This window comes from Salmo salar, chromosome 08 (assembly GCF_965601325.2).
Source record: "Salmo salar chromosome 08, fSalSal1, whole genome shotgun sequence".
In the NCBI taxonomy this organism is placed as follows: domain Eukaryota; kingdom Metazoa; phylum Chordata; class Actinopteri; order Salmoniformes; family Salmonidae; genus Salmo; species Salmo salar.
Genome location: NC_138298.1, coordinates 16,091,087 through 16,117,799, shown reverse-complemented (window position 1 = coordinate 16,117,799; position 26,713 = coordinate 16,091,087). Strand labels below are relative to the sequence as shown.

The window sequence follows — 26,713 nt, the reverse complement described above, 5'->3', positions numbered from 1 at the left end:
TGGGCTCCCTGCCTGTGCCATTAAACCCCTACAACTCATCCAGAACGCCGCAGCCCGTCTGGTGTTCAACCTTCCCAAGTTCTCTCACGTCACCCCGCTCCTCCGCTCTCTCCACTGGCTTCCAGTTGAAGCTCGCATCCGCTACAAGACCATGGTGATTGCCTACGGAGCTGTGAAGGGAACGGCACCTCCATACCTTCAGGCTCTGATCAGGCCCTACACCCAAACAAGGGCACTGCGTTCATCCACCTCTGGCCTGCTGGCCCCCCTACCTCTGAGGAAGCACAGTTCCCGCTCAGCCCAGTCAAAACTGTAAGCTGCTCTGGCACCCCAATGGTGGAACAAGCTCCCTCACGACGCCAGGACAGCGGAGTCAATCACCACCTTCCGGAGACACCTGAAACCCCACCTCTTTAAGGAATACCTAGGATAGGATAAAGTAATCCTTCTAACCCCCCCCCCCCCCCCCTTAAAAGATTTAGATGCACTATTGTAAAGTGGTTGTTCCACTGGATATCATAAGGTGAATGCACCAATTTGTAAGTCGCTCTGGATAAGAGCGTCTGCTAAATGACTTAAATGTAAATGTAAATATTCTTTCCATCACTCTCTATTAGTTTCTGCGTACTCACAGAAATCCTCTCAGGATCCCTCACCCTGTAGCGACCTTACTCTACCACTCTCTTAACTGCTTCAGCATGTTTTTTGGGACTCAGGGATTTGACAGCATTACAAGGAATCCTGACGACTTAATGCTCCATCCTCACAGGCACCTGAGCCTGTTTAGGGATGGGATTTAAACTGTGACTGAAGGAGTGGAATGATATTTTAATGTGCTACTGTTGTGTGATCTCGGTTTAACCCCCCCCCCCTTCCCACAATGGAATATTTTGTTTCAATACCCCGTACAGTAAGTGGAGGCAATACACCACAATAGGTGTAGTTTGCCATAAAACCTTAAAGAAGGAGATTTGATGTGTAACACAAGCAGCAGTACCGTAATTCAAAGAACAGCGCGCATTCCCTTCTCATTTAGCCACACCCTTTGAGCTATGACGCCACCCAATAACATCGTTTCTCTTCAGTGTAAACGGAAATGAACAGTGACCAAGAAGAATTTACACATTAGCGTTTTTATTGTTGATATTAAGACGTGTATTGACAACATGGAACTCAAAATGTGACTTATTTAACTGCACAGCATCACATACTTACCCCATGTAGTCTTTAATTCGCGTTGGAGACAGGACTTGGTTGATAGACGTTTTTTAGATAACGCTAGTTAGCTGCTAACAATGGCTAACTGTATGGTTTTTCACACTCAAATAGCCTCCATCATGGAGGTGCTAGCAAATGCAGCCGTAGCAGATATCTGTAAACTCGTAGACGACGACTATGCAGTGTTTCGTTTGGAAATTACTCAAAGCCAGAAAGAAAACAGAGCATTGCGGAGGAAACTACAGCTACTGGAACTGAAGGTGGCACGAGAGCGCGTCACCTCCAGTCGTCCAAGTAGTGTCAAGATCCTCGACCGATACAGAGGAATGGCAAGAGGTACATTTTGCAGAAGGCTGAGGCTGCGCGGCCTAACGCCATCCATATATAACTCAGTGCCTGTCGCCCCGTTCCCCTCTGCACATGTGTTATGTGTTAACTGGAATTGGGTCTTGGTCAGTTTTTGGATAGTATGCAATAATTCACCAGATTACTTAGCTATCTTGAACAAAGAAACAATATAAAATTCTAGCCAGATTAATTTACTGCATTAAACGAACGCAATATGTTGCATGGAACATAATACATTGATCAATAAAAAGTATATCAACTAGTTATGCTAAGTGTTACCTTACATCCTTACCAATTCTAGACAGTGTCAAAACTGTCAATAGTGTACAATATAGCGTTGAGCATTGACAGTAGCTAATGTAACAACCCCCCCCCCAATTCACTCTCAGGTGAAGGACATCTCACTGGAGGCCACAGGAGCTTTGTGAAGCCAGCGGGACACAATACATGGCAAGATGATCAACCAATCACTGTTGATGAGGGGAGTGGAACTTCAACCCAGCATGTTATTGTGATAGAGGTTAGTGTAATAGTGTTGCATAAAAAATTACATTTACTTTGTAAATTAAATTTGGCCCGTTTATTTCAGAAAGGCTCCCCTCAGCTATTCACTTGCTTACATGTACATCTGCCATAGGGGAACTTGTAAGACTTTCCTAAGATGCTGTTATACAATTCAACTCATGTACCAGTAATAACCTCCTCTCTTCTTGTGTCAGTCTACAGATGCAGAGGCTGCAGGTCCTGGGGTCAAGCAGGAGAGTTCTGAAGGAGAGGAAATTCAACGGCACAGCAGAGACATCCAGACTGGAGCACCCGCTGTACCCACGGAGGACCCCACCACCGCTCCAGCGCAGCCCAGGACCCGACGCAACATCATGGAGGTCAGTGGAACGCTGAACGCCGTTCTCAAGACAGAAACAGACACAGAGACTTTAACTGAAACACAAAGGCTAGACACAGGATCTGACCACAGATCAGGCCAAGGGAGACTGGTCTGTCACACAGGATCTGATCCTGCTCCTGGCTCAGAGTATTTACTTTACGGTAATCCGAGCCCGAGGACGGTTCAGTCCCAACGGGACTCAGGTGACGCGTTACATGATCCATCTTGTTCTTACACTACAGAGATGGACCCTGGCAACATATCCTTGGGTTTAGAGACACAGACTAATCTATCTAGAGGGGACTGGAACCGGTACAGTAGTAGTAGTGTATACTCTGAAGGATGCCTAGATAAGCAAGGGGAGGGTTTGGTTGTAGATGAAGTGAAAGTGGAGTGTGAGGTTCCTCTCACATGGAATGCAGATAGTCACCTAGGATACGGACTCTCACAGAGCAGAGGTTTCTTAGATTACAGGGAAAGCTCAGAGACAAATCCGAATGTCGCAACCCACTCCCCTTTACACTCGCTCAGGGATCGCGACCCAGTGTCCACGTCGATTGGGCCTTCCGATTCTCACGGCCACATCCTTTTCGATCAGGTATCGAACTCAAACGACAGGGCTAGAGCTCAGGGAGGGGGAGCAGCATCAGGCAATAGTAAAGAGAAACGGTTCCTCTGCATGTTCTGTAACAAAGGCTTCAGCTGCCCCCAGAAGGTGGAGATCCACCAGAGGGTCCACACAGGAGAGAAACCCTTCAGCTGTACACAGTGTCACAAACGCTTTGCTCAGGCTTGTGACCTGAAGAGGCACCAAAGGGTCCACACAGGGGAGAAACCCTACAGCTGCCCCCAATGTGATAAGAGGTTCTCCCACCAGCACCATCTGAAGAGGCACATGAAGGTCCACACAAGATAGAGACTAGGTGGAGGGCCGAAAAACATTAAGTTGATTGATCCCTGTCGAGGGAGGAGCTGATTTTTGTAGATGACAGTAAAACATTCTTATGATGACTATTACATGTGTTGGTACCTTCAATTCTTGCACATTTTCTCATAAAAAGTATATTCCAAAATTCTGTTGGGCAAATTTTCTAAACTGCTTAATTTTGAACCAATCAGAACTCCAGCACAAACACCTTGTGATGAAGGCAGCCAATGGACTGCTTCTATCTACGACGTAAATACTGCCTCTTGTGAAAACGCAAGCTGCTGTCTGATGAAGAGGAACAGATATAGCTAACTCCCAAAGACTGAAATAAGATAAATATCTGTTTAAGTGCACTGGAAATATGCAGCATGCAACATGAATTGTCTTGATTTTATGTAGAGAGAACGCCGTTTACAATTTAGCCAATTTATTGAAAGCTAGCCAATGTTATTTTGACTAGCCTAGTCAGCTACTGCAAATGTAAATTTATGTTTCATTAGCTTTTTGTCAGTGAATTCAATTTTTTAAATCATGTTTTGTCTCATTTCAAGTAACTAGCTGCAAACTTAAATAAACATTTAATCATCATAAATGCTCCATAGAAACCCAAATAAAAGCATGTAGATAGAAAGATGTGTGTGTCATGAATGGAGGTGTAAAAATGTTGGCTGCATATATGCATATTAGCCAAATCATATAGCATACCTTGCAGTACAATCTTCTCTAAAAACAGTTGTACAATGTGCTTTGCAATAAGAAAACCAGAGTTTGATTTCTAAACCAGATGAGTTCTCAAATTGCAGCTAACAAATCTCATGCATAATGTTGGATGCATTAGAATATAAAGTATGGAAAATGATAAAGAGCCCTTAGGATTATAGAAAAAAAACAGTTGGGAAATGAATGTTTCTTTGTTTTGTTTGAGTTTCAAATACAAAATGTTCAGTGAATGTGAATATATTTAGGTGGTTTAAATTATACATGTTCCTACTAACCTTCTAAAAGTTGACAGTGCCAAGATTTTGCAAATCCATTCATTATTCTACTAACTATGACTGAATGTGAGACAAGTTTCCCATAATGTACGTTTCATGCATATACAGTGCCTTCGGAAAGTATTCAGACCCCTTGACTTTTTCCACATTTTGTTACGTTAGCCTTATTTTAAAATTGATTAAATAGTTTTTCTTCATCAATCTACACACAATACCCCATAATGAAAAAGCAAAAACTGGTTTTTATACATTTTTGCTAATAAAAAAACATAACTGAAATACCTTATTTACATAAGTATTCAGACCCTTTGCTATGAGACTCGAAATTGAGCTCAGGTGCATCCTGTTTCAATCGATTATCCTTGAGCCATTTCTACAACTTGATTGGCGTCCACCTGTGGTAAATTCAATTGATTGGACATGATTTGGAAAGGCACACACGTCTATATAAGGTCCCACAGTTGACAGTGCATGTCAGAGCAAAAACCAAGCCATGAGTTCGAAGGAATTGTCCGTAGAGCTCCGAGACAGGATTGTGTCGAGGCACAGATCTGGGGAAGGGTACCAAAAAAATTTCTGCAGCATTGAATGTCCCCAAGAACACAGTGGCCCTGATCATTCTTAAATAGAAGAAGTTTGGAACCACTAAGATTCTTCCTAGAGCTGGCCGCCCGGCAAAACTGAGCAATCGGCAGAGAAGGGCCTTGGTCAGAGAGGTGACCAAGAACCCAATGGTCACTTTGACAGAGCTCCAGAGTTCCTCTGTCGAGATGGGATAAACTTCCAGAAGGACAACCATCTCTGCAGCACTCCACCAATCAGGCCTTTATGGTAGAGGGGCCAGACGGAAGCCACTCCTCAGTAAAAGGCACATGCCAGCCCGCTTGGAGTTTGACAAAAGGCACCTAAAGGACACTCAGGCCATGAGAAACAAGATTCTCTCGTCTGATGAATCCAAGATTGAACTCTTTGGCCTGAATGCCAAGCGTCACATCTGGAGGAAACCTGGTATCATCCCTATGGTGAAGCATGGTGGTGGCAGCATCATGCTGTGGGGATGTTTTTCAGCAGCAGGGACTGGGAGACTAGTCAGGATCAAGGGAAAGATGAACGGAGCAAAGTACAGAAAGATCCTTGGTGAAAACCTGCTCCAGAGTGCTTAGCACCTCAGACTGGGGCGAAGGTTCACCTTCCAACAAGACAACGACCCTAAGCACACAGCCAAGACAAAGCAGGAGTGGCTTCGGGACAAGTCTCTGAATGTCCTTGAGTGGCCCAGCCAGAGCCCGGACTTGAACCCGATCGAACATCTCTGGAGAGACCTGAAAATAGCTGTGCAGAAACGCTCCCCAACCAACCTGACAGAGCTTGAGAGGATCTCCAGAGAAGAATGGGAGAAACTTCCCAAATACAGGTGTGCCAAGCCTGTAGTGTCGTACCCAAGAAGACTCGAGGCTGTAATCACTGCCAAAGGTGCTTCAACAAAGTAGTGAGTGAAGGGTCTGAATACTTATTTAAATGTGATATTTCATTATATATTTTATTTAATAAATGTGCAAAACTTTTTTGCTTTGTCATTTTGGGGTATTGTGTGTAGATTGAGGGGGAAAAATAATTTGATCAATTTTAGAATAAGGCTGTAACGTAAGAAAATGTGGAAAAAGTCAAGAGGTCTGAATACTTTCCGAAGGTGTGGACTGACAGTGAAATGCTTACTTACGGCCCTTCCCAACAATGCAGAGAAAGAAAAGAGAGATAATAGAAAAGGAACAAATGTATTCAGAATTAATAAATATACACTCTGAAAACCAGCTCCTCCCTCGACAGAAGATCATGTAGCTTGCTAAAGCCCATCACCTGTACGCACTGCAGGAAGAGTTTCTGGGAGAGGAGCTACCTCAGGATACACCAGCAGAAAAAACATTCCACTCTATTACATAGACAGTAAGGCTGGAATTTGCCAGGGACCTCATGATAAAATATTATCACAATAGTTAGGTTCCGATGCAATATTTCTACGTTTCTCACAATTGTATATGTATTCCGATTCGATATTGCGATTTGATGTTCCAAACATATTGCTCATTATATGTCTGCTGCAGAGAGAGGAGAGAGCGTGAGAAAACTAGTTTTTATAAATCTGGGAAATAAAAGTGCTGAAAACATGTTGTCTCACTATTTGAAAAGAAGATGGAGAACAAGCTATAGGATAAAAAATACCTGAGGTTTTTCGCAGGTATGGCCGGCTAGCACCAGCTAACGCTACCTACAGTAGCAAAAAAGTACTAATAATAAAACTTTTTTTTAAATAAATTGGTAATTGGAGTCAAATATCGATATAGTATCTCAAAATTATATTGCAATATGTAACTGACATGTTAAGCAATATGTAACACGATTTGTAACCATTCCAATCATTAAATACATATTAATTTTCATTGTTGTCAACAGAAAAGATCCACAGATGCATTTGGATTAATGAGAGTAACAGATTTCAGTGTTGAATATTCCTGAGCAAAATATTGCATCCAGACATTGTGTGATATATAAGGCAGCGGTCTAAGACACATCGGTCTAAGGCACTGCATCTCAGCGCTAGAGGCGTCACTACAGACCCTGGTTCAATTCCAGGCTGTAGCACAACCGGCCGTGATTGGGAGTCCCATAGTGCGGCGCACAATTGGCCCAGCATCGTCCGGGTTAGGCCGTCATTGTAAATAAGAATTTGTTCTTAACTGACTTGCCTAGTTAAATAAAGGTTAAATACAAATATATTAACACTAAAAAGTCTGTTACATCAAATAAAAATTTAATGTATTTATAAAGCTCTTTTTACATCAGCAAATGTCATAAAGTGCTTTCCAGACGTCCAGCCTAAAACCCCAAACAGTAAACAATGCAGATGTAGAAGCACGGTGGCTAGGAAAAACTCCCTAGAAAGGCAGGAACCTAGGAAGAAACCTAGAGAGGAACCAGGCTCTGAGGGGTGGCCAGTCCTTTTCTCGCTGTGCCAGGTGGAGATAAGAGTACATGGCCATTAAGGTCAGATTGTTCTTTAAGATGTTCATATTGTGTTTCTACTGTGTAGGCTATATGTGTAGGCTATATGATGTTCACAAATGCCTGTATCATTACTTCTATTCAACTACTTTATTTTTTATGAGTAAATGAATGCAGTTTATCAAGTTCATGCAGTTTTTAGTTGAGACGTATGTGTGGTTTATAAATTGTGTATTTAAAACTCAGACTTTTCATTCCAAGACTTTCATTGAGACTCTCTTTAGTATACATCACACCTGATCTCACCCTATTCTGCATACACCCGACAGTGCTTTATAACCATTATACACTTACTAAATATACCTACACACTAACAAACACCTACTGTACACGTCAAAATAGTTAAGTCAGGTTTGTCTGATGGTGACTTTTGACTTATTGTAGCTGACTTTTTTACCCACAACGTCATATTTATGTCCACCAACAATGAAGTCATTCTATAACTACAGTATAGGACTCATGTAGTGGGGATGGGTAAACACTCCATGTTGAAAGTGTGTTTATTATCTGTGTGTACGTACCGGAGCGAGTGTATGTCTGTGTAATCTGGATCACATGTCTATTCCAGGATGAGGGTCCAGAGGTGCTGCTGGTGAAGGAGGAGGGGTGTGAGGAGGGTCTGGGGAACACTGAGGGGACCATGGTCATGGATGACAACCAGACTACACCTCCTCCTGAACCCACAGAGGAACCAGCTGAGCAGCACAGGACCACACATAGTCTCACTGAGGTGAGCCCACTGTAAACTACTGTCTGAATGGTATTAGGTCAGAGCTTGGATCCACAAAGCCTCTCTGAGTTGGAGTGCTGAACTAGGATCAGTTTAGCCTTTTAGACCATGATGAATAAGACAATATAGACAGATGGGGACCTGATCCTCGATCAGCACTTCTACACTGAGACTACCCTGGGGCCGTATCCACAAAGTGTCTCAGAAAAGGTCACAGGAATTTGGTTATAACCTGTTTTAAGACAACAGCAAAAAACTGAGCTCAGAATATGTTTTAGGATGATGTTAAGACACTGCTCAGACAAACTGAGCCAGGAGTAAAATCCACTCATAAAAGTTTCTCAGCTGGTAATCATGAGAGTTTGAGTTACCGTAAAGGAAAGATAGTGATGGCGCTCATTGACATTGTTACGAGGCCTTCCCAACAATGCAGTGAGAAAGAAAATAGAGAAATAATAGAAAAATAATAACAGAATAATAAATACACAATGAGTAACGATACACGGGGTACCAGTACTAGGATAATTGAGGTAGATATGTACATATAACTAGGAATAAAGTGACTAGTCAACAGGACAGATAATAAACAGCAGCGTATGTGACGAGTCAAAAAAAGTTAGTGCAAAAAGGTCAATGAAGATAGTCCGGGTAGCTATTTGGTTAACTATTTTAACTCACTATTTATCAGTCTTATGGCTTGGGGATAGAAGCTGTTCAGGGTCCTGTTGGTTCCAGACTAGGGCTGTGGCGGTCACGAAATGTTGTCAGCTGATGATTGTCAAGCAAATATCTGTCGGTCTCATGGTAATTGACCGTTAATTAACATAAACACATTTAGCATCTCCTGGCTTCCACACTCCTGCCTAAAAGCCACTGATGTTGACCTTTGGAACATCTACATTTTAAAAAGTCTAACAAGTCCATGTAATTATAGCCTACACCTTCACAATAAATCCATTATTTATTTTAGACAGGTCTAAAGAAGCATGATATGAAGAAAATGTAGTCTATTTCAGAAGAACAGAATAGCATGTCCTTATGTTAGGTCCTGATCTGGATATGCCATACGGCTGTGGGCTACACTAGTTAATTTAGCAGACAAGATTTGCTTAGAATTCCGTGGCATTATTTTATAGTATGAAGAATCCAATTGAACAAAGCTGAATAAAATAGAAAGGATATTTTTTCCAAATGATTTGAGGGAGTGCACATGCGGCTATTCTGTGTTGAGTTGTTAACAAATAAATAATTACTCCTATATTCTTAATTTAGAGTTATTAATCTATCTTTAGTTGTTCTACAAACGTTGGTCTATATGTTTTGATTTGTAATACATTGTAAGGCTGCATGATGCGACTCTAATGATGATTTTTTTTTTGTCGCTTGAAAGGCATGAGCTCTGCTTTGTTTTTTTTTGCGCAGGCTGTACACACTTCATCAGTCTCTCATTCACAATTTGAGAAGCACTTGATAATGCCTCGAATTTCCCGGCGGCATCCCCTTTGTGTGGCCATAATGCACCCTAAAAACAATCCATGCCTTTTGCAGCCCTTCACCTTGATTGCTGCATGCTCTGTAGCACTTCTCACTCACACGGCTCTCCATCACGTGATCTGGTCTTTCTCACAGGCTACAAGTGAAGGCAGACACATCGGGTACGCAACTGCGCACGTCCTTATCCAATTCCATGGTGCACATTGAAGATATTGGAAGAACTGTCCACATTTACTTTTCGTCAGCCAACAAGATGAGTCGGCCTAACGAGCAGCAAAAGCACTAGCCTATGTCAATCTACTATCCCCCATAGTACAAAAGTTGGCCTATTATATTCTGTGTGAGAAATAAATATTCCAAACATAGTCTGGGACAGTTGTGGGATGCAATAGATCACAAATTAATACAACCACTAGCATCAAAAAAACTTTTTTACGCAATGCGGCTGATGCAACAGATCAGAATGTTTAGCTTAAAATGTTGATAAACTATTAGGCTATTTGTTCACATTATAAGTGCAGCAATGCGCACACGGCAGTAGGCTATAAGCGCAAATATTTCATTAGCGGGAAAACACCATTATCACAAATGCAATTGTGCATGGAATACTGTTATTATAAAGGTGCATTTTCATGGTGAAAATGATCTTTCCCAAACTTGACACTCACACACTGCTTATGTATGCCAGTTAGGCTCTGCACCCCTTGTGAAATGGATTAATGTGCTTAATTTTAAGAAGTTATTTGGCCACTTTGTAGTTGTGATACAAACATTATCAAGCAGGCCTATGGGCTAGGCTACATGAGGTGTGCGATTATGATAAAAAAAATAAAAACATTTCAAGTATTTTTTTCTTGCCTTGTGCTGAGCAAGTGATAATATATAATTCACAAGTGATAAGTTAATAGTCACCCATCAGACTATTCTTGATTTAATTTTATCTTTACATATACTAAATAATATATATAGCCTTCCCTGTAGCTCAGTTGGTAGAGCATGGTGTTTGCAACACCAGGGTTGTGGGTTTGATTCCCACGGGGGGCCAGCACAGAAAAAAAAAAATGTATATAATTGTATGAAATGTATGCATTCACTACTGTAAGTCGCTCTGGATAAGAGCGTCTGCTAAATGACTAAAATGTAAAATGTAAATATATGTGTGAAATTTGTTTTGATTTAGAATGGACCATTATCATGCACCTGTCTCGAAACAGGGTCAGCGGGAAAAAATACATTTAATCTCTGCACTTAAATAGCGAATGGAGGATGCTTTTCCCGTGGTTCATTTTCATGCCAGCCAGGTAGGCTATACTCCTGTTGTAAAGATAAGCAATGAGCTTAATATTTGCTTAATATTAGGAAAGTTGAGAAATAAATATAGTAGGCCTAGCCTATAGAAATCTGATGGGATCCTCCTTTTTTTTTTAAGAGGCCATCACTCTATTTTATTGCGCAATTTCATAGCCATTGAAATGTTACGCAACATGAGCTCATGAAGTGTTTGATTAGATTTTCGATTACATTTGCATTGATGCCAGAGTGATTAGAGGGACAATAGAGTGCTGAGTACCAGGAAGTTAGCAGGTTTGGTAGGCTACTAATGACCATCAGCAGCATCAGAGCTTGGAGAAGCCTAATTACCGTGACTAAATGGTGACGCGGAATTTGACTGCCTTCATGACTTGTGACTGCCGGTGTGGCGGTAAGGTCACTGCAACAGCCCTATTCCAGACTTGGTGCATCGGTACCGCTTGCCCTGCGGTAGCAGAGAGAACAGTCTATGACTTCGGTGGCTGGGGTCTTTGACAATTTTTAGGGCCTTCCTCTGACACCGCCTGGTATAAAGGTTCTGGATGGCAGGGAGCTTGACCCCAGTGAGGTACTGGATTGTATGCATTACCCTCTGTAGCGCTTTGCGGTTGGATGCTAAGCAGTTGCCATACCAAGCGGTGATGCAGCCAGTCAAGATGCTCTCAATGGTGCAGCTGTAGAACCTTTTGAGGATCTGAGGGCCCATGCCAAATCTTTTCAGCCTCCTGAGGGGGAAGAGGCATTGTCGTGCCCTCTTCACGACTGTGTTGGTGTGTGTGTAGACCATGATAGGTCCTTAGTGATGTGGACACTGTAGAACTTGTAGAACTCGATCCACTCCACTACAGTCCGGTCGATGTGAATGGGGGCGTGCTCAGCCCTCCGTTTCCTGTAGTCCATGATCAGCTCCTTTGCCTTGCTGATGTTGAGGGAGAGGTTGTTGTCCTAGCACCACACTGCCACTTCTCTGACCTTCTCCCTGTAGGCTGTCTCATCGTCGTCGGTGATCAGGCCTACCACTGTCGTGTCGTCAGCAAACTTAATGGTGTTGGAATCGTGCGCGTCCACACAATCGCGATGAACAGGGAGTACAGGAGGGGACTAAGCTTAGTGGTGAGCTTTGAAGGCACTATCGGGTTAAACGCTGAGCTGTAGTCAATGAACAGCATTGTCACCTCTTGACCAGGTGGGAGAGGGCAGTATGGAGTTCAATAGAGATGGCGTCATCTGTGGCTCTGTTGGGTCGGTATGCGAATTGGAGTGGGTCCATGGTGTCTGGTGTGATGGTGTTGATGTGAGCAATGACCAGCCTTTCAAAGCATTTCATGGCTACAGATGTGAGTGCTACGAGGCGATAGTCATTTAGACAGGTTACCTAGGTGTTCTTGGGCACAGGGACTATGGTGGTCTGCTTTAAACATGTAGGTATTACAGACTGGGTCAGGAAGAGGTTGAAAATGTCAGTGAAGACACTTGCCAGCTGGTCAGCGGATGCTCGGAGTACGCATCTGGTAATCCGTGTGGCCCTGCGGCCTTGTGAATGTTAGAACTTTAAACAGGTTCTCTCACATCAGCTACGGAGAGTATGATCATACAGTTGTCTTAAACAGCTGGTGCTCTCATGCATGGTTCAGTGTTGCTTGCCTCGAAGCGAGCATAGAAGGCATTTAGTATGCGTCTCTGTGTGTGGAGTAAAGGTGATCTAGAGTTTTTTTTCGCCACTAGTTGCACAGGTGACATGCTGGTAGAAATTAGGTAAAACGGATATCAGTTTTCCTGCATTAAAATCACCGTCCACTAGGAGCACCTCCTCTGGATGAGCATCTTCTTGTTTGCTTATGGCCCTATACAGCTCGTTGAGTGTGGTCTTAGTCCCATCATCTGTTTGGGGTGGTAAATAGACAGCTATGGAAGATATAGTATTCTAACTCATGCGAGCAGAACCTCGAGACTTCCTTAATATTAGAGATCGCACACCAGCTGTTGTTAACAAAGAGACATACACCTCCCCCTTGAGCTTACTGGATGCTGCCGTTCTGTCCTACTGCTGCCAGATGTATATTATCCATGTTCATGTTCAGCCAAGACTCCGAGAACCATAGGTTATTACAGTTCTTCAGGTGCCGTTGATAGGATAGTCTCAAATGGAGCTCGCCCATTTTGTTTTTCAGTGATTGTATGTTCGCCAATAGAAGGGAGGTTAGAGGTGGTTTATGTACTCGCCGACGTAGTTTGTCAGGGCGCCTGCATGTTGGCCTCTCTTGCGCAGTCTTTTTCATTTCCGAGTCTTTGGGATTAGGGCCTGGTCCGGGGTGAGAAGTAGGTCCTGCTCCTCTGACTCATTGAAGTAAAAATATTAATCCAAATTGAGGTTAGTGATCGCTGTTCTGATGTCCAGAAGCTCTTTTCGGTCATAAGAATTAGAATTATGGGGAATAACTCATCGCGATGAGGCATTGCCAGCTTTGGACTATAGAATGCTTCAGACAACCATCAAATGTTGCAATGGTAAAATGTTTCATATAATTTTACTTTGCCTACTCTTAATTCTTGCCTAATATTTTTGCATGCATAACCTTTTTTGTAACCAATTCCGATGGTTGTTAAAAGCAGAATTTTGTTAATGGGCTATTACAGTTATATCAACACATTCGTCACTACCGTTTAACAACTCTAAATCGCTTTGGCACAGTAGGCATAATCCAACTTGCCGATAATGTTGAATAAAACGTTTGAACAGTCTATAATTTTCATTCAACATAATCAAAGTTAACATAGGCCTTACCATGTGAAACTGATAGACCTTTCAAATGTTTTATGCAACATTATCTAGATGCTTTCAATTTCCAAACCTATAGGCATGCCCAATTTAAGTATATTTTTTAAAGATAGACTGTCAACGTCTATCAAGGTGATATTGCGCTCCAGAGGGATAACCTAAAATAACATAATATAAGTTATTGAAATAATCTTTAAAAAAAATTGGGATTATTTATTAGTCTAGTGGTTAAAACAATTTAGGCATATAATGTGAAATCATTGTCAAAACCGCAAGAGATACTGTTGCAGGTAGGTTGCAGGTCTACATCATTTACGGGTTGATCATATTCAAATATAAACACATTCTTTCAACAACTCCAAAGTAATTGCCTATGGTGCAGGAACCACTGACTCGCTGACCTTTTCTATTATCAAGACACTTGCTGGTAACTCAACTATAGTTAGGACAGCTCATGAGGTCTCCTAAATATCTGTAGACTAGATGGGACTCTTACGACTAAAGATGCTTCAAGCATAGCTTTTATTTTTACCCATTAGAGTAGGAGAACTTCTACTCTGAGACACTGTGTGGATGCGGGCCATGGTCTTGATTAATTTTGTCTTAAGTGTGGGACCATGCTTTTCATTTATTAAACCATTAAAGAGTATCAAGTAATAAAATCAACTAACATGTTTGTATAGTACTCATAGCAATCTCTCATTGCCCAATCAGACGATGCTGCATAGCAGGGTGCTCATATGAGATTTCTTGATCCAACAACCTCTCACTCTGTATCTCTTACAGTCAGTAGACATGGAGGATGGGAAGCCTGATCTGCTGCTGGTCAAAGAGGAGACCTTAGAAGACGGACCAGAGAGCATTGACCTGCTGAGTGGACTAAAGATGGGGGAGCAAGGTAAGGGAGAAATACAGTAGCCTACATACAGTAATATGTCTTCAATGGGAATAGTAATGTGCCTGGCTATTATTCTTTCAGAAAATTAAATCAATACAACTTATGTTTACATACAAAAACACACAATGCATGAATTTGACCAGGTAATTGACAAAAAAAACTCCATATGTAGGGTTTTCCCTGCCATGTTTTTTAAAGTATATTTTGTAACCTCTTCCTTCAGGTGATTGGTTGAAGGAAGATGTTAAAAGAGGAGACTGGGCAGCCATCTTGGATTCCCAGACCGGAGCAGCCAAGGGTCGAGGAGACGACATCACCGAGCTGGCCAGGGCCAGAGGCGACATAGTGGAGGTCAGTGGATGGGACAGCGTCCTCAACTCTGGGCTGGGGAACAACACTGTTAACCACAACCAGAAACAGACAGTCGAACATAAAACAACAGCCAAACTTAGTTTCCATGACAACAGACTGGCTGAGACCAGGGCAAGGCGTAGATTTGGTCTGCAGGGACGGGGTGGTGTTGGTGTGAGTCGGGAGAGAACAGATACAGACTCGGCTAGCGATGCTCCGTCCTGCTCCTATAGTTGTGATTCAGAGAGACTGATGGAGCCTCAGGTTAACCCCTTAACAGGTGCTGCCTTCAGCCTGCCTTCTATAGGATCTATCAACTGGAACATGGACCCTGCGACAACACAGACACTCCCTGGCCTTCATCCTCCTCACACTCTCCTAATGTTAAACCAGACCTCAGACAATGCCAGTGCCTCAACACCAAATGGCAACACAAGCCCATTGACAAATGACAGTAGTGGAGACGGAATCAGAAAAGGTGGTGGCGCCAAAGAGAAGCGATTCCCGTGTTCGTTCTGTGGGAAAGCCTTCAGTTTCCCCCAACAGGTGGAGATCCACCAGAGGATGCACACAGGGGAGAAACCTTTCTGCTGCAACCTGTGCCGGGCCAATTTCTCCCAATTATCCAGCCTGAAGAGGCACCAGAGGGTCCACACAGGGGAGAAACCTTTCGGTTGCCACCTGTGCCGGGTCAGTTTTTCCCACATGTCCAGCCTGAAGAGGCACCTGAATGTCCACACGGGAGAGAGGCCGTTCGCCTGTACGCACTGCGAGAAGAGGTTCTCAGAGAGAAGCTACCTCAGGTTACACCAGCAGAAAATGCACACGGCCCATGTATAGTGTAGAGTAGTATTAGTTAGTTTGTAGTTAATTATGTTTGTTTTGGATGTAGTAGGGAACTGGATCAGAGGAACTGAGGAAAGAATTACTATGATGAGGCAGAGTAGATGATATGGTTGGTGTGATGGGGTCTATAAAAATGCTTCACTGATGAGAAGTGACAACATTGTCCTGTTGTTTGATGCGTGTGTTTTATAATGAGGAACTGATAGTGCCTTAATTCATGTTTACTTGACAAAGTAATGAAGCTGTGTGTAATGTTAAACCTTTTCCAAAGTATTCTCATTCTTTTTATTAAAGTGAGGGTACCAGATTTACAGAAAAGGTCAAGTGTTACCATAGTGAGAAACATTATTCTACTTGTTACTAGGGCTTTTGCGGTAATCCAGCATCCATGAGTCATGACCTCAATAAAATTCTATGTGACCAGTCATGGTAATCTCCTTTTAAGCACTCTGGACATGTGTTAGTGGTACCCAACTCGGTAACGGATCATCAGGTCGCTAATGGCCTGGTACTCAGGGCTCTATCGTCCTTCTAGACTCTCTGACATCAACACAAATGTCATCGAAAATCACAAGCACTTATCATCAAAACAGTATGTGCTTTTAAAACTTACCTCACTGTGATTGGTTGATTGGTTGTCGTTCTGCCCTTGAACAAGGCAGTTAACCCACTGTTCCTAGGCCGTCATTGAAAATAAGAATTTGTTCTTAACTTACTTGCCTAGTTAAATAAAGGTCAAATAAAAAACTGAGTGGAAAAAAAGCTCATAAAAAACGGATTTAAGATATCTTTGGTACAAAATTGGCCTAGCCTAAATAAAACAAATTCAGTCTACATTATAGTGAATTTGTATTTTGTTTTGAATTGCCTAGTAATAGGGCACATTTTATATTTTTCATAATTAATAGGCTGACACATTACCTTTAGCTACAGAATATCTCACCACCATGTGCTTCCATCTCCTCCCCCGCTTTCCTTCATGACATTCTTCAGCGCGCAGAGAGAGGCGCTGTCAACAGTTTAATGAAATACCGTATACAGTTTCGGTGTGAAAACATGTTACTATCGATGTTCTCTTACAGATTTCACTTAGTTTCCCAAATGAAGCACTCGGTAGCTGCAGGAACAGGGTTGGAGTGCCCATGGCATACAGAGTTTGGGCGGAATATCTATCACATGTTGCGCCGCGACATAACCGTAGTTTACCCGATATGGGACGAAGCGGCGATTCGCTATTCGATACGGATGATATGTATTTTTTTTCTCTTGCCCATGTTTCTGCCAATTTGATAATGGGCCATTCTAGATCTAAACTAATTTTACATATTATTTACGATTAAATTGAGAATAGTCTGGTGAAATAATGGTCATTTGATGAGAGCTGGAGGGAACAGCATGTGCAGCCTGAGACAAGGAACAGAGCACAAGCTTTTCTTTGAAGTTTTCTCAAAATCGCCAATAGCCTATTGTCGCATCATGCAGCCCATATATATTTTGATTTCTAAGGCATTCTAAGGTTTGTATCATTCACAACTAAAATGGCCAAATTACTGAAAATCTAGCATATAGGACCTGTTTCAAATTATGACTTTTACGCTCAACATAGACACTTCATATGCGCACTCCTCTGGAATGGGAAAAATATAATTTCTATTTTAAGTTCAATTATAATCTTCTTACTATAAAATCATATAATATAAAATAATGGCATGGGACTTAAGGATATCTTGTCTGCTAAATGAACAAGCCTACAGCACGGCGCATAGCCATAAAATGATGTATTTTTGACAGTGTACAGTAGGGAAACTCATATTCTATTCTTCTGAAATACATTTTCTTCATATCATGTATCTTTAGACTGGCCTAAAATAAATCATGGCTTTATTGTGATGGTGTATATTCAATTAATTGATGATATCTTTAAATGTAGATGTTCCAAAGTTCATCAGCAGCTTGTATGCATGGAGGCCTGGAGATGCTCAACGTGTTTATGTTAATTACTGGTCAATTACGTGAGACTGACTGTCTTGCATGACAATAACCAGCTGACAGAATGTCATGACCACCACTGCCCTACTGATTTTGTCATGACCACCACAGCCCAACTTATTGTTTTCTTTAATAAAAAGTACTGTACTTTACATTATGTAAGTGTATTACCATTTTAGTTGAAATTAAATACAAAATTGACTCTGTGCTGACTGGCTTGTTTTTTTGTGTATCATTGCAGGGACTGAGTTTCCCTTATTTCAGTCGAACCAAAACATTATACTTAATTGTTGAATCAACACATATGGAATTTTTTTTAAATAATAAACTCCAATGGCTCCATATTGTTAGGTACTTGAATCACAGTGTTAGAGATGGGCTTGACTGTGGGTTAACATTTTATAATATGTCATGTTTCTGTGTGTACACCAGAGTTTCTTATATGAACCTTTTATATGCTCTTTTGTAAAATTTGTGTTTAGTCTGCAGTCCATGAGGACCTGCTGATATCCGGTGTTGCTGGCAGGAGAGAGTGGACCTCTGAAGAGGCTGGTCACAAACCCTGGCCCTGGACTAAGACCCTGGATCAGGAGCCATCGTTATTCCGTCCCGATTCGGAACTAGGACCGACCCACGAGGGGCAGAGATTCCACCACTACACAGAACACAACCAGTGGATAGGTGGACTGAACAACCTCAGTCCTGGTGGTCATCAGAGAGACCGAGGCTCCAGTCAGGGATCCAGTCTGCAGCCCAGACCCTTCTCTTCACAGTCTCAGTGCAGGGATGAAGCAGGGCCTGGGGCTGATAGAGCTGGACCCTCCTGTTCCTATGATTCAAACACCACAGTATCCATGATGAACAGAGCAGGTCACTCTAGGCTTCAGCCTTCACAGAGAGTGGTGGGAGACACCCCGGGTGGTAGTCTAACAGGAAGTCTGTCTTCTCCTTCAGGATCTCGTCTAATGCCTGGTGACTGGGTTCATAGAAGGCCTGGGTCTGGACCTGGGTCTAGCCTTCCTCGGTTACCTCATGGTTACCTCACCAATACAGACAGGGTCAGGATGGGCGTTCACCACGAGAGGCACCTAACCTATAACACAGCACACAATCCCAACAACACCCAAACAATGGCTAGAGGTCAAGGAGGGAGCTCAAAGACTAACCACCTGACGGTGGTGGCTCCTGCTTCTACCTCCTCTGGTGTCATAGGGTCACAACGTAAGAGGCCAAGCAATAGGACAGATGCTGACAAGCCGTATGCCTGCCCCACATGTGGGAAGAGCTTTGCGGAGGCAAGGTATGTGAAGCAGCACCAGACCATTCACACCAAGGAGAGGCCCTTCAAGTGTAAACTATGTTCCAAGAGCTTCTCCTTCCTGAGTTACCTCATCAGACATAGGAGTGCCCACAATGGGGATAAATCGTAGCAATTCTTTAGCTGAACTATTATACTTATCATGTGAAGTGTCATGGGCTAAGAGTTTTTATTTTTTATTACTATGTCCCTCAGTTGAGCATCTGGGTATGCTAACGTTCTCCCATAATACTGATTGGTTGTTTGGTGTGCTGACATAGCCGACACACTGTCATTGAAATCTAACACTATATAAATACAGTGCATTTGGAAAGTATTCAGACCCTTCACTCAGTACATTATGGAAGCACCTTTGGCAGTGATTACAGCCTCGAGTCTTCTTGGGTATGATGTTACAAGCTTGGCACACCTGTATTTGGGGAGTTTTTCCCCCATTCTTCTCTGCAGACCCTCAAGCTCTGTCAGGTTGGATGGTGGGCGTCGCTGCACAGCTATTTTCAGGTCTCTCCAGAGATGTATGATCGGGTTCAATTTCGGGCTCTGGCTGGGCCACTCAAGGACATTCAAAGACTTGTCCTGAAGACACTCCTGCGTTGTCTTGGCTGTGTGCTTAGGGTTGTTGTCCTGTTGGATGGTGAACCTTTTCCCCAGTCTGAGGTCCTGAGCGCTCTGGAGCAGGATTTCATCAAGGATCTCTCTGTACTTTTCTCTGTTCATCTTTCCCTCAATCCTGACTAGTCTCCCAGTCCCTGCCTCTGAAAAACATCCCCACAGCATAATGCTGCCACCACCATGCTTCACCGTAGGGATGGTGCCAGGTTTCCTCCAGACGTGACGCTTGGCATTCAGGCCAAAGAGTTCAATCTTGTTTCTCATGGTCTGAGAATCTTTATGTGCCTTTTGGCAAACTCAAAGCGGGCTGTCATGTGCCTTTTACTGAGGAGTGGCTTCTGTCTGGCCAGTCCACCATAAAGTCCTGATTAGTGGAGTGCTGCAGAGATGGTTGTCCTTCTAGAAGTTTATCCCATCTCCACAGAGGAACTCTGGAGTTCTGTTAGTGTGACCATCTGGTTCTTGGTCACCTCCCTGACCAAGGCCCTTCTCCCCCGATTGCTTAGTTTGGCCAGGTGGCCAGCTCTAGGAAGAGTCTTGGTGGTTCCAAACTTCTTCCATTTAAAAATAATGGAGGCCACTGTGTTAATGGGGGATTTTCAATGCTGCAAAAATATTTTGGTACACTTCCCCAGATATGTGCCTCGATACATTCCTTTCTCGGAGCTCTTCGGACAATTCCTTCGACCTCATGGCTTGGTTTTTGCTCTGACATGCACTGTCAACTGTGGGACCTTATATAGACAAATCCAAATCATGTCCGATCAATTGAATTTACCACAGGTGGACTCCAATAAAGTTGTAGAAACATATCAATAATGATCAATGAAAACCGGATGCACCTGAGCTCAATTTCGAGTCTCATAGCAAAGGGGCTGAATACTTATGTACATAAGGTATCTGTTTTTTATTTGTAATAAATTAGCAAAAATGTCAAAAAACCTATTTTCACGTTGTCATTATAGGGTATTGTGTGTAGATTGAGGAAAATAATTAATTTAATCAATTTTAGAATAAGACTAAAATGTCGAAATGCACTGTATATTCCCCTTTGGAATTTGGTTTTACCTTTTGTTCTAGTCATAACAAATATAATGTCCCTCCCAACATCATTTTGCATAATCAGGTGGTACCTGTTCCTTTAAATACTATAATTAGGTGGTCAAATCTGTTAATTAATGAGAAATCATGTTGTCATTTTGATATGTTGACTTTTTATTAACTTGTTTATCATTTAGAATTAAAATGGGCTTAATCTTGCCTCGAACCCATGAAAGGGTTTCCACTAGATTCTACGGCCACAGTCATAATTGGCAATATCGTAAAAATGAATGAAATAAAAAAGGCTTTTTGGTCATTATTTAAGGTTATGCATAAGGTTATCAGAGTGGTTAAGGTTAGTTTTAAAATCAAATGTTAAGAGACATTGTGGAAATAGGCAGGCTTTAGACAATTATGATTTTGGCTGTGGATGCTAGTGACGACTGCTTGAAAGATACTGATCATGAACAGGAGGTTTGACGTGTAACGTAATAAGCAGTACCGTAATTCAAATTACAGCGCGCATTCCCTTCATTTAGCCACACCCTTCTATGACGCCTACCAATAACATCATTTCTCTTCAGTGTAAACGGAAGTAAATTACGAGGAACAACATTCACGTGTTTGTCGTTGCTATTTAGACATTTATTAACACCATGGCACTTAAAATTACTAATTTAACGGCACAGAATCACATACTTACCATATTTAGTCTTTAATACATGTTAGAGACAGGACTTTGTGATAGATATATAGTTAACGGTAGCTAGCTGCTAACGTTAGCTAACAATGACTAACGGTATGGTTTTCCACACGCAAATAGCCTCCATCATGGAGGTGCTAGCGAATGCAGCCGTGGCAGAGATATGTAAACTCGTAGACGACGACTATGCAGTGTTTCGTTTGGAAATAACTCAAAGCCAGAAAGAAAACAAAGCATTGCGGAGGAAACTACAGCTATTTGAACTGAAGATGGCACGGGACCGCGTCCTAGCCAGTCGTTCCAGTATCAAGATCCTCGACCGGTACAGAGGAATGGCAAGAGGTATATTCTGCAGAAGGCGGAGGCTACCCCCCCCCCCCCCCCCCCCCCTCATATTCTAACCATATTGTATTTACTGCATTTCCTATGATTTACTCAGTAAAACAACTATGTGATGCATGGAACATAATACAATACAGAGAAATAAATAGCATATCAAGACGTTATGAGAAGTGTTACCTTAAATCGTTTCCAATTCTAGACAGTGTCAATAGGGTACAATATACAGTTGAGCATTGACAGTACCTAACTTAACCCCATCTTTCCCCCAATCACTCTCTCAGGTGAAGGACATCTCACTGGAGGCCACAGGAGCTTTGTGAAGCCAGTGGGACACAATACATGGAGCGATGACCAACCAATCACTGTTGATGAGGGGAGTGGAACCTCAACCCAGCACATTATCATGATAGAGGTTAGTGTCATAGTGTTGCATAAAAAAATGCTACTTTGTAAATCAATAGCCTGTTTATTTCAGCAAGGCTTTCTTCAGCTATTGACTTGCATACATGCACATTTACCATACGGGAGCTTGTTGGACTTCCCTACGACATTGTTATCCAATTTAGGTAATAACCTCCTCTCTTCTTGTGTCAGTCTATAGATGCAGAGACTGCAGGTCCTGGGGTCAAGCAGGAGAGGTCTGAAGGAGAGGAGGACCCACGGCACAGTAGAAACATCCAGACTGGAATGGCTGGAGTGCACCCTGTAGCCACAGAGGACCCCACCACCGCCACAGTGCAGCCCAGGACCCAACGCAGCATCACGGAGGTCAGAGACAGACACAAGTCAGAGACAGACACAGAGACTTTAACTGTAACACAAAGCCGTTTACACACAGGATCTGACCACAGATCAGACCCAGAGAGACTGGGGCTGGGGCCACTGGGCTGTCCTCCTGCTCCTGGCTCAGAGTATTTACTTTACGGTAACCCGAACATGAGGGCTGTTAATTCCCATCTGGACTCAGGTGATGTGTTAGAGACTGGCAATGATCCGTCTTGTTCTTACACTACAGAGATGGACCCTGGCAACATGCGATTGGGTTTAGAGACACACACTGATCTGTCTAGAGTGGACTGGAACCAGTACAGTAGTAGTGTATACTCTGAAGGGTGCCTAGATAAGAAAGGGGAGGTTATAGTTGTAGATGAGGTGACTGTGAAAGTGGAGGGTGACCCTCCCACATGGAATGCAGATAGTCACCTAGAAGACAGACACTCACAGGGCAGAGATTTCTTAGATTACAGGGACAGTTTAGAGACAAATCAACATGTTGTGACCCACTCCCCTTTACACGCACTCAGGGATCACGACCCAGTGTCAACGTCGATGGGGAACTCCGATTCACACAGCCGCGTCCTTTTCGATCAGGTATTGAACTCAGACGACAGGCCTAGAGCCCAGGTAAAGGGAGGGGGAGAAACATCAGGCGGTATTAAAGAGAAACAGTTTCTCTGCACGTTCTGTAACAAAGGCTTCAGCTGCCCCCAGAAGGTGGAGATCCACCAGAGGGTCCACACAGGGGTGAAACCCTTCAGCTGTACCCAGTGTCACATGCGCTTCGCCCAGGCTGGCAACCTGAAGAGGCACCAGATGGTCCACACAGGAGTGAAACCCTTCAGCTGTCCCCAGTGTCCCATGTGCTTTGCTCAGGCTGGTGACCTGAAGAGGCACCAGAGGGTGCACACAGGGGAAAAACCTTACAGCTGTACCCAGTGTCCCATGCGCTTCGCCCAGGCTGGTCACTTGAAGATGCACCTGAAGGTCCACACTGGAGAGAGGCCGTTCGCCTGTACTCACTGCGGGAAGAGATTCTCAGAGAGAAGCTACCTCAGGATACACCAGCAGAAAAAACATTCCACTCTATAACAGAAAGTAACCATTCCAATCGATAGCTTCTGATGTTTAGATCCTACCCTGCATTAAAGACACAGATGAATTTTCATTGTCAATCAAAAATAGCCACAGATGCATTTGAATAATGAGAGTAACAGATTTCAGTGTTTAATATTCCTGAGTAGAATATTGCATCCAGACATTGTGTGATGCACTGTATGATATACTGTACAACCCTAAAAAAGTCTGTTAGATAGTGTTTGTACTGTGTCGGATATAAGATGTTCACAAATGCCTGTTTCATTACTTCCATTCAACTACTATTTTTTAATGAGAAAATGAATGCAGTTTATCGAGTTAATGCAGATTTTTAGTTGAGAAGTATGTGTGGTTTTCATATGGTGTATTTCAAGACTTCCTCCTGTGATTCAACTTTTCCTGTTGTAAAGTGATATCCCAAGTATAAATACAATGTTGAACAAAAGTTTTTTTTGTTTTTTTTTACACAACTGCAAACTTCAAGGAGTACGGCATTCAATTAGTTGGTTTGATGGGAAGTTGTGATGCCATTGGCCTAGTGAACAAAAGAAGAAAGGCCCAACTCACCCATTTGTGCTATGTCCTGGACCACCTATTGAGATGTGCCTTTTTGTTAAGTAAATCAGGTGTTAAGAGGTGAAAAGGAGACTGGATTGGCACCTTAACACTTGTTCATGTTTAATAAACACAAAATGGGACTTTTCATTCTAAGACTCATTGAGACTCTCTTTAGAGACATCCCATTTCACCCTATTCTGCATACACCGAACAGTGCTTTATAACCATTATACACTTACTAAATATACCTACACATACCCACTAAATATACCTACACATACCCACACACTGACAAACACATACTGTACACGTCAAAATAGTTTAGTCAGGTTTGTCGGATGACTGACTTATCATAGCTGACTTATTTTTACCCACATATTTATGTCCACCATGATGGGTTTAACAACAATGAAGTCATTCTGTAACTACAGTGTAGGACTCAAGCGTAGTGATGATGGGCAAACACTCCATGTTTCAAGTGTGTTTATTATCTGTGTACGTACCTGAGGGAGTGCATGTCTGTGTAATCTGTATCATCTGTCTCTTCCAGGAGGAAGAGGGTCCAGAGGTGCTGCTGATGAATGAGGAGGGGTGTGTGGAGGGTCTAGACTACACCTTCTCCTGAACCCACAGAGGAACCAGCTGAGCAGCACAGGACCACACAGTCACACTGAGGTGAGCCACTGTAAACAATTGTCTGCATGTTATTAAGTCAGGTCCAATATCCACAAAGCAACTCAGAGTAGAAGTGATTATCTAGGATCATATTTGCCCTTTACATAATAATGAATAACACTATGTAGACAGATCCTTGATCAGCACTTCTATTCTGAGACTGCAGATAAGGGACCATGCTTTTGAATTATCTAACCATTAAAGAGTCAAGTAATCAAATCATCTATCACTTTTCCAGTTTTAAATCAACTAACATGTTTCCATTGTACTCATAGCAGTCCCTCATTGCCCAACCAGAAGATGCTCCATAGCAGGTTGCTCATATCAGATTTCTTGATCCAACATCCTCTCACTCTGTATCTCTTACAGTCAGTAGACATGGAGGATGGGAAGCCTGATCTGCTGCTGGTCAAAGAGGAGAAAATAGAAGATGAACCAGAGAGCATTGATCTGCTGAGTGGACTAAAGATGGGGGAGCAAAGTAAAGGAGAAATACATATAGCCTTCATACAGTAATAGAGCTTCAATGGGATGCCATCTTGGATTCCCAGACCAGTGAAGGCAAGGGCCCAGGGGACATCAGCAAGCAGGCCAGGACCAGAGGCGACATAGTGGAGGGGGATTGCTGTGGGATTATTTAAGATACTCTTTGAAGAGATAGGGTTTCAGATGTTTTCGGAAGATGGGCAGGGACTCTGCTGGTCTAGCTTCCGGAGGAAGCTGGTTCAGGGCATAAAATTAACACCTGCTAAATGCGGGTAGATTTACCTATTGACGGGTAAGAATTTCTATTTCACCAGCCACGTTGGTGGGTGGTCAATTTGCAGGGCTCTACAGTGCCAGCATTACATTTGCAAATAAAAATAGTAAAAAGACAAGTATGAGCACATCTTTTGTTTCATAGCTGCTAGTTGCACAAAGAAATATGAATCCTATATCCCACGTCGCGCAGAAACACTGCCTGGCTGGGAAGTTGTGTGCACTGAGTGAAGTGCTGAGAGATTCATTTTTAGAGGCGCTGCACACAGGCATAAAAGTTTGTCTAATTTACTCAAAAGTCTACAAAGTGAGACTTTATCCTCAAGTTTCTTGGCTATTTACATTGTTTTGTTCATAAGCTTGGCTGTTTTTCAACATTCGTTTGATTCTGCTACTTCAACTGATAGTTTAGAGACACCCTAGTCAGGTCCCAAATCTCACAAGCACACAGACACACCTAACACGACTCGAAGTGGCCCCGATACCACGTTAACCTTCCCCTTAAAGTGGAAGCTGAACATTTTCTCTTATCTGATATTTTGGTTAAAAGACTCAGGTCACTAAATGTTTTATGAAGTTGAGCAAAATACCACATTACTTCATACTAATACATTTCTTGTTTTGAAACATGACAAAGCATCGTCATCTGTTTTATTGTTGTTGATGTAAAAAATCAGAGTGCCTGGTAAATGTTTATCTACCTTCCACAGTGGCTGGTGGTCCAAAAAGTATATTTTAGGCCCTGAGCTGGTTCCACCATTGGGGTGTCAGGACAGAGAAGAGCTTGGACCGGGCTGATCAGGAGCTGCCCTCCCGTAGGGGTGGGAGGGCTGAAGAGTCCAGAGGTGCCAGAACGGAGTACTTGGATTGGGGTGTAGGGTTTGAGCATAGCCGGAAGGTAGGGAGGGGCAGTTCCTCTTGCTGCTCCGTAGGCAAATACCATGGTCTTGTACTGTATGCGATCTTGGACTGGAAGCCAGTGGAGTGTGCGGAGGAG

General features: G+C 42.7%; 2 protein-coding genes across 4 annotated transcripts; both read left to right on the top strand.

Annotated features, from left to right (window-relative positions):
• Window positions 1–1,076: 1,076 nt before the first annotated feature.
• On the top strand, window positions 1,077–20,714 carry LOC106610072 (uncharacterized). Of its 2 annotated transcripts, XM_082978191.1 has the most exons (7): window positions 1,077–1,554; window positions 1,956–2,086; window positions 2,286–2,450; window positions 8,004–8,165; window positions 14,536–14,647; window positions 14,871–14,998; window positions 18,316–20,714. In XM_082978191.1, the coding sequence occupies exons 1-7, from the start codon at window positions 1,296–1,298 to the stop codon at window positions 19,261–19,263; spliced, it is 1,905 nt and encodes a 634-aa protein (XP_082834317.1). In that variant the 5' UTR covers window positions 1,077–1,295; the 3' UTR covers window positions 19,264–20,714. The 2 variants fall into 2 exon arrangements, with proteins under 2 accessions (XP_082834317.1, XP_014064687.2); XM_014209212.3 differs by lacking the exon at window positions 18,316–20,714 and having other exon boundaries at window positions 14,871–18,039.
• Window positions 20,715–20,818: 104 nt separating this feature from the next.
• Window positions 20,819–25,835, top strand: LOC106610093 (uncharacterized). 2 transcript variants are annotated; one of them, XR_014392995.1, is made up of 5 exons: window positions 21,141–21,849; window positions 22,131–22,261; window positions 22,444–22,617; window positions 24,833–24,957; window positions 25,327–25,835. XR_014392995.1 is itself a non-coding variant. In XM_014209256.3 (3 exons), the coding sequence occupies exons 1-3, from the start codon at window positions 21,594–21,596 to the stop codon at window positions 23,716–23,718; spliced, it is 1,662 nt and encodes a 553-aa protein (XP_014064731.1). In that variant the 5' UTR covers window positions 20,819–21,593; the 3' UTR covers window positions 23,719–24,818. The 2 variants fall into 2 exon arrangements, 1 of the variants encoding a protein (XP_014064731.1); XM_014209256.3 differs by lacking the exons at window positions 24,833–24,957; window positions 25,327–25,835 and having other exon boundaries at window positions 20,819–21,849; window positions 22,444–24,818.
• The last annotated feature ends 878 nt before the right edge of the window (window positions 25,836–26,713 follow it).

Bases quoted from the DNA above. Each gene is read 5' to 3' on its own strand.
- LOC106610072 (XM_082978191.1), top strand. From the start codon at position 1,296: ATGGCTAACTGTATGGTTTTTCACACTCAAATAGCCTCCATCATGGAG. The intron at 2,451-8,003 runs GTCAGTGGAACG...TGTCTATTCCAG, and splicing joins CCCGACGCAACATCATGGAG to GATGAGGGTCCAGAGGTGCT. The intron at 14,999-18,315 runs GTCAGTGGATGG...ATTTGTGTTTAG, and splicing joins CCAGAGGCGACATAGTGGAG to TCTGCAGTCCATGAGGACCT.
- LOC106610093 (XM_014209256.3), top strand. From the start codon at position 21,594: ATGACTAACGGTATGGTTTTCCACACGCAAATAGCCTCCATCATGGAG. The intron at 21,850-22,130 runs GTATATTCTGCA...TCACTCTCTCAG, and splicing joins GTACAGAGGAATGGCAAGAG to GTGAAGGACATCTCACTGGA. The intron at 22,262-22,443 runs GTTAGTGTCATA...TTCTTGTGTCAG, and splicing joins AGCACATTATCATGATAGAG to TCTATAGATGCAGAGACTGC.